The following is an 8,213-nucleotide window of genomic DNA, read 5'->3' on the forward strand; positions in this document are numbered from 1 at the left end:
GGTGCTCGACCACCTGGGCAACAGTGATCATCACCTGCTAGAATTCACCATCCAGTGCAAGGTAGCAAAGGCCTGCAGCAAGGCAGCAGCCCTAGATTTTAGGAGGGTGGATTTCAGGAGGGTGGACTAAAGAGCATAGTTGGGGAAGCACTGAGGTCCCAGAGGGGAGGGGACCAGGTGTCCAAGAGTGGTTGCTCCTTAAGGACACTATCCTCCAAGTCCAAAGGGAGGTAATCCCAACATGGATCAATGGGAGTGTGAGGGTGCAAAAGCCCCCATGGCTCACCAAAAGCATCCGGGAATGTCTCCTACCTAAAAGGGAGGCATACACCCAGTGGAAGGGAGGGGCCATCACCAGGGAGGATTATACTGCGGTTGCTTGGGGATGCAGGGGGACAGTCAGGAAGGCCAAGGCGGATATGAAACTGGGACTAGCTTCCCAGATCAAGGACAAGAAGAAGTTGTCCAGCTAGGGCCAGGAGCTCCTTGCTGCTTAGGTAATGGGACATTCCCCTGCCCCAGCAGCAGGCAGCCCCCTCCTAGGGCCAGAAGACAGTTGTTTCCTGGCCTGTGCAGATGCACCCATTGAATAAATCATCAAAACTCATCTCAGATTAGCCTTTTACATCAGTCACTCTTATTGTAGCTTTCAAACAGGTGCCTTCATGCTGCCCTTCATGGGAAGCTGTCAACCATCTGCACAACTACCTCCAAAACCCTCTCTGTGATTGCTGAATCAACTAACAAGCTGTGTTATCAGGTAACTAAGTGGCTCTCTCTCTCAAGTAGACTGATGTTAATCTGTTAGCCATAATACATTTGATGGATGGGGCAGCACTATCACTTATCTAACACAAGCAGTAGCTTTTTACTGTGGTGCACAGTGCTTGGGACAATAGAGTACTGCATATCCTGCTAGCAAGGAGAAACTTAAACATTACACACAAAAATGGACATTTCTGCTTTGGTCAGTAAAAGAGGCTTAGCCCTGTACCTAGTGGGAACACTTCAGCAGGTCCAGCTGCAGGTCAAGTGGTTAGAGGTAGAAGAACTTATAAAGTGTTGTAGTTGTTTAGTCCATGTGCATATTTGCATGGATACACTAGGGCTTAAAAGTCCAAAGGAAGCAGGTAGGTGTTTACAGCTTTGCAGTCAGTACAGGGGTCCAAACATGAATCAGGCTGGTTACTTTCCTAGCAACAGAGTTTGCCTGATGAATGACTATACAGGAAAACAACTCTGCTCTACCTTCAATGTGCTGCATTCTTTTTTCTAATCAATGCAAGAGATTTGACACACAGCACCAGCTGATGCAGGATCTATGGTGCAGAAAAAAACAACTGCCACAGAATATACAGGGTCTGGAAGTAACCTGACACGTCAGAAGGCCCAGCATCATCACATAGCAGCACACAGGTGGTTTTGGAACACATAACAGACAAAGATTAATAGATTAGCAGGCCAGTTGGTTACTTAGGGTACAGCGATTAAAGCCACAGATGGCTAGAAGGGGGCTCCTGGGCTAGAATCTGGTTCCCCTAAAAAGACCTCTCCTAAATTTTCTGTCAATACTGTCCTTTAGCCAAATAAACATTTCTTCTGCCTTTTGTGTGTATATTTCATATATAGCAGACTAAATGAATATATATTGTATCCCTCCTAAGTCCTCTCTGTGGTGGCAGATGACAGAATAAGGAGCAATGGTCTCAAGTTGCAGCAAGGGAAGTTTAGGTTAGGTATTAGGAAAAATTTTCTCACTAGAAGGGTAGTAAAACACTGGAACAGGTTACCCAGACAGGTTGTGGACTCTCCAGCCTTGGAGGTTTTGAAGACCCAGCTAGACAAAGCTTGGGCTGGGATGATCTAGTTGGGGATGGCCCTGCTTTGAGCACAGAGTTGGACTAGATGACTTCCCAAGGTCCCTTTTAACCCTAATTTTCTAGAACTTTATAATTCTAAGCCAAACTGTTTACCTTCTTTCATAAAATAAGGTCTCCATCTCCCTTAGCCATCCTAGTAACCTTTTTTTCCCCTCTCTAGTTGTTCTAGTGTAAATTTAGGATTATGATCAAATTGCATTCAGTCAAGTACAGGACAGTTCCATGCAGCAATACATATGGCCACACTTATTCCTTCAGAGAGCTAATTACCCAAGATGGATAAATTAAGAGCAAAAACTAACTCAGAGGGAAAAATTAACAAAAATGGGAATGAATTTAAGTTGGAAAAAGAGCCGAGTTCTACAATCAAGTTTATAAAAACCTATCTTAATTCAGTGGGAAGTCTAGCCAGTGATTATAAATACAATTTAAAAAGACCCATGCAAGAAATGGACACTTATTAATGCATAGTAATCAATAGTTCAACGAATTTAAAATATTGGTAAAGGAAACAACAGAAAAACAAAAAATCCCACACATGGCTGAAAGAGATAAATGTAGGTAATTGAGAACAAAAATTCTATCAGTACGATGGAAGCATGACTAAATGAAGTTGGTAAAATTGTTAATGATGCAGGGAAAGCATAAGTATTCAATAAATATTTTGTTCTGCATTTGGAAGAAAAACAGGCTGTGCTTTTATCACAGAGGGACAGTGAAGTGCTTTTCAGTTCATTAGTAAGCAGGGAGGATGTTTATCATCATTTATTATAGGTAAATATTTAAGTAGCAATGTAGCATAACTTGTACCCAAAGCTTTGAGAGCAGGGAGATGCAAGCCTGAAAAAGAGGCTAACGTTGTGCCAATACTCAAAAGAGTGCAACCATGCTGACCCAAGTAACTACAGACTGCTTAAACTGACATTGGGTCTGGCCAAAACCATAGAAGTGATACAGGATTCTACTGATAGATACATTAGAACATCATTAAGTACAATCACTGCTAGTTGAAGATTAACTTGTTTGCCAATCTCAGATTTCATTCAGTCAACCAAATCAATCTCTAAAAGGTCACTGCTTGGGTAAAATGCAGTCTTCTGAGAAACATTTACTTATTTTAGTGCTAATTGTTAATCACTGTCACACAGTCTTATGAAGCATCAAAAAAGCATACATTAAGTAGAGTAACAACTGGCTACCTTGGGATTAATTCCTCAATGAATCCTTTGTGATGAATCAAAAGATACCTCTGCAGTTGCACTCCCTGCCCACCTTCCAATCTACCCCAGAATTCTAGGCATCACCACCTGCTGGGGTGCGAAGAGGAAGTTGACGATGACATCCTTCCATGAAAGAATGTACATGAGAGAGAGCCCCCTCCCATGCAGAAACAAAACGCTGCTTTTCAAAGCAATTCCTCAGTTTTGAACTAAGAAGGTACAAGTTGCAAGTCTAGGAACATTTTGCTGGTAAATAACCTTCTCCTTAAGCCCCAAAACTGCTTAGTGTTCCCTTCCATGTAAATAACTGCAGTCATGGAGCACCTTGTCCCAGAAGCCATTAAAATGTAGCAGCTGTCTCTAAAGAGCTACATTTTGTGCTTGCAAGTATGGATTCCTACTGCACCTCCTGTTAAAAAGCAAGAAGTTGCAAGTTCTACAATGGAAAGGAGAGAGCAGGCCCAGCAGAAGAAAAATACCCACACCCTGATCTTTCTCTACAAACTTGTTAAGATGAAATAGCTTAGCAGATCTGTGAAAGAGTATCTGGTAGACAGTCTCAAACGATATACCACATATTTATTAATGTGGTCCCCGCTGAAAACGGAGCATCTTTTTTTGTTTAAAAAATGCATATGGTATTCAATACATTTCAGTTAGGTCACACAATGACTGCAAGTTAAGATTTCTTTAATTACAGAAAATACATCTTTAATTGCATCTCAGGATACAGAGGCAGGCATTTAATCTGAGATATGTGACAGTCATTATGAAAAACCAATAAGTATAGAATGGAAATTATAATAAGCATTTAAGAACTTCTAATGAAGTCACCATGAACTAGAAAGTCTTAGTTGAACAGAGCTTTCTATTTGGTTGAACTTCAGTAGCCATCATTGCACATGGGTAAGTTCCTTTAAAAAGTTTGGTTTAAAAATATAAATTGAAAGCATTTGTTTAAATAGCTGGAGGGGAAAGGCACTTAGTACTGCAGTTTCCAGAGCATGATTTGTCTGTCTTCCCCTCCCGTGATCACACTGTTGCATTGCTCATTCATCCACATAGATGTTACCGCACCTGGGGAAAAAAAGCAAAGCAGAACTGTGTATTAGAGGCAAGTACAGTTGGGTACGTAATAAGTGTGAAGCTAAACCTGAAAAGCATGGGTGCTGGGGGTCATTTAGCAGATAGCCAACAGCAGCCTATTTGTTTTCTCTTTCATGAACATGCTCAACCTATCTCTTGTACAATATGAATCCTCTACAGCTTAAGCATACTACATCTGCTTAGCTATCTTTTAGGACTGACTGGATTAATTTAGTCACAGCAATCTTTATTTTAAAATCAGTTGGCTGAGAGCTATAGGACTTTTCCTTCTGATCAGTTTTCAGTGAACTCTCTTCATTGCCACTTAATACACTTTTGTGGAAGCATCTGAACAATCCAATATATTACAAAATTCCACAGTTTCATCACTTATCCTTTAAGACAGATGAAAATTTTATTAAAATGTTATAGCCAACTTGAGGGAAACCTTAAAAACAAGTTAATATAAAACTATGATGTTTTTCCTCAAGCTTTCAGACTGTCTGTACCACGCAATACTTGAACAGTTTGTAAATGCACTGAAAACTGTGAAGACCATGTAACATTGCATTGACATGAAAATATAGGACTTCTGACAGATAATCTATTCCTCAATTATATAGTAAGCCAGTTTTAAACATACATATGCAAGACCAACACACACCCTGCCCCAGACTGCTAATCTACTGCAGATATCTGAACAACTAGCTATATCCTGGAGTATATTGGCTCTGGCTTACTACTCAAGTACCCCATTCTATTAATACATTTCAAAGGTTCAAAGATTATACATCTCTCCTGCTGCTTCTTCCTCTTGCCACCCAAGAGGCATTGCTGCCTAAACAGCTCTGCAATAATCTCTGTGTCTACATGTTTGGCCCTATCAGGCTTCAGTAAAACTAGTAAGTGCTGCTGTAGGTACTTTTAAATTCAAGTACTATCTTGCAGCAGCGTTATTTACTGCGCAGCAAAGCATGTGTAGGCACTCATGGCACTGGTTGGAGCATGAGGGTGCTTCAGTGCAGGGGCTACCTGCTGGCTTGCCCCTGCACTGAAGCATCCTTGTGCCCCAGCCAGCTCCTCTGCAGCATGCTGATCCATGTCAGAGCATCTCTGGGTTGGCAAGCTGACCCTCTGAGCAGCCCCAGCTGGCAGGGAGCCCCAACCTGGTTCAATGTGCTATGGTCCCAGGCACATGTATAAATGAAGCACCTGGGAGCAACAAATTCGGACATGATATGCACCAGTTTATTGCTTTGCATTAATTGCATGTGTAGATGCACCCACTGTGGAGTAAAATCTAGGATACATTACTTCATAGTAATTGTGTCACAAGGTCCAGCTCTTTAATACTAAGGGGCAGCCCAACCACAAACAGGTCCAATACTCCATCCAGAGGAGAACAGTCATCCATGTATGCACACCCTAGCCAGAATACTACGTAGATAAAACAAGATTATCTTAGTATTGAACTTTGTAGAACTTCATTTGCTATTTTCCATTCTGTACTATTTTCTTTGCATATCAGAATTCCAACCTAATGGGCAATCTGACTAACATAATTAAGACATCCCTGCCTTTACTATGATGCAGACTCAACAGTAATGAACTAACCCTGCCCTGCCCCCAATCTTAAAGATAATACGTTCTAGGGAATCAAACTTGATTCTTAATTTCTGTTCTTCACATGACACTGGCTTGTAGATGATTATGATCAGACATTTAAAACTAAGTGTTAGAGTATATAGTGTTCTTTTAGACAAAAGGAAGTCTTGCACAGAAATCAAGAGAGATTACACAGTACTAAGCGCACCTGCATGCCCTTTGAATTTTTCAATAATTTTTGCTTCGAGAAGGTCCCAAACCAGTAATTCGCCAGACTGGCTTCCTGACAGGACTGTATTTCCATCCCATTTGAAGCACCTGCAAAATCATTCAGTAAACCCGTTTGTCTGACTTGAGTCCTTAATAAAAAAAATTGTACCTATTTTTGGAATAAGTGAAGGATTATACTAAGAAGTTTATGAATTATATGATAAAGTGTCAAGACAAACGAGTGAGTCAGAAGGAGGTAAAACAATAATAAATATTGAGTATTTAAATCACAGATACCATAGTGGTTTATGGTTCTGGAACAATATATAAGTGTAAGTGAAGAGAGGTGAGCCTTCAAGTCGCTTTTATTTCAGTGTAAGATCATTTGAAAGGAGGGCACTACTATAGTACACTACAAACCAATTTGCATTTTGAATTTGTCTTACAAATGCAGAATAAAAACCTGCGTGTCCATATCACAGAAATTTAGTACCTTAAGACAAAAATATTAATTGTTTTGTCATTACCAAAAAAACTTGGATGCAATCATTTTCATTCATCCAAACAAATATTGGTATACATTTTTCTTTTGCTTAGACTTTATCACTCCAAGAAATATGGGCAATTTCCTAGGTAAGAGCTAAGTAACCACAGCTCTGATTAATTTAAACAGAAACTGCAAAGGCACCGCCCTGCTGAATCTGGGACCATTTATTAAGGTGCCAGTTTTTAACATTTAAGTTGTAAAGCTTTGGCTGCAGTACACTGTGCATACCTGAACTGCAGCTGGAACTTTGATCTGCTGGTATACAGACATCTTGTTAAAAGGATTTCACTTTCCCTAGTTGAGACATGCTTTATTCAAAATTTCTAATTTCCACACTCTAGAACAGGGGTAGGCAACCCCCAACATGGGTGCCTGGAGAAGGGGCTGGGGCTGCACTGCCACAACAAGGATTGGGCCACTCTCAGCTCCCCTATCATCCACCCTGGACACACCAACTTTACAAGATGAAGTTGCAGGTGTTTTTGGCACTCTGCCCAAAAATGTAGCTGATCCCTGCCCTAGAAAGGCTTTGATAATAACACAAATGTCTATATCCTGCACTCAAAGTATGATTCTCCCAAATATTTGTGCAAAACCAACTCACTGAACTTAGAAGTTACTTTTACATTTAGCATTTTCTCAGTATTACCTTTGTGGCTGGTCAGAACTCAAAGAAGAGATGAGCGTTCCAGTTTGTACATCTATAACTTTAAAACAGCCATCTTCTCCTGTGCTGAGCAGATGTCTGGTATCTATAAAAAAAAATAAAGTTAAGATGCATTAAATAAATACCAAATACCTCAGTTTCTAAAGCAAAGAAAATTCTCTTTAGTATTTGGTCATAAAAACATGTCAGAAAAATTTGTTTTTTCCAAGTAAAAAATTCATTCCAATTAAGTATGGGGTATATACACCTTCAAGCAAAAAAGTGGCACCTTCTAAATTGCCAAGAAAATGTGAATTCTGAAGCCAGGTAAAATAATTCAAAACACTTATAAAAGGTGAGACAATGAGATGGGCTGACCTTAAGATAATATCTAAAATCTGCCATTATCCCAAAATCCAGTATCAACATTGTAGAATTAATCACTGACTATGATCTTCTCTCTCTGCTTATTAAAAAAATGTAAACGCAACATACCAGGACTAAAAGCAGCATCATACACGGTCCCTGAATGACATGCAAGTTGGTGTAACACAGTAGTGGAAGTAACATCCCATATACTAATAGTGCCTTCTTTGGTACCAGACACCAGCAATGTATTTGCAGCATTTGTGTTGATTGTATTTACCTGGAAATTAAGCAATGCATTATTCCTTCACTCACCACTTGTGTAGTCATCATAGAATCATAGTAGGGTCGGAAGGGACCTTGCAGATCTTCAAGTCCAACCCCCCGCCTGGGCAGGAGAAAAGACTGGACTCAAATGAGTCCAGCCAGGTAGTCATCAAGCCTTTTCTTAAAGATCCCCAGGGTAGAAGCCAGCACAACTTCCCTAGGAAGTTGGTTCCAGCTCCTAGCCGCCCTAACTGTGAAGTAGTTCTTACGGATGTCTAATCTAAATCTACTCTCTAATAATGTGTCCATTGTTCCTTGTCACGCCAGGGGGCAGTAGGGGAAACAGCGTCTCCCCCAAACCCTTCTGGTCCCCCCTAGTGAGTTTA

At 40.4% G+C, this 8,213-nt stretch overlaps 1 protein-coding gene across 2 annotated transcripts in view; it reads right to left on the reverse strand.

The window, feature by feature from the left end:
* Positions 1–3,662: 3,662 nt before the first annotated feature.
* Positions 3,663–8,213, reverse strand: part of NSMAF (neutral sphingomyelinase activation associated factor) — a 57,490-nt gene continuing 52,939 nt past the window's right edge. For both annotated transcript variants that reach the window (XM_019548428.1, XM_019548436.1), the window contains 4 exons: positions 7,690–7,840; positions 7,198–7,300; positions 6,000–6,109; positions 3,663–4,177 (listed from right to left, as the gene is read on the reverse strand). In XM_019548428.1, coding sequence (XP_019403973.1) covers positions 4,083–4,177; positions 6,000–6,109; positions 7,198–7,300; positions 7,690–7,840 — 459 coding nt within the window. In that variant the 3' untranslated portion in view covers positions 3,663–4,082. The remainder of the gene's footprint in view (positions 4,178–5,999; positions 6,110–7,197; positions 7,301–7,689; positions 7,841–8,213) is intronic.

The sequence above is a fragment of the Crocodylus porosus genome, unplaced genomic scaffold, assembly GCF_001723895.1.
Source record: "Crocodylus porosus isolate Cpor-Errol unplaced genomic scaffold, CroPor_comp1, whole genome shotgun sequence".
Classification (NCBI taxonomy): domain Eukaryota; kingdom Metazoa; phylum Chordata; order Crocodylia; family Crocodylidae; genus Crocodylus; species Crocodylus porosus.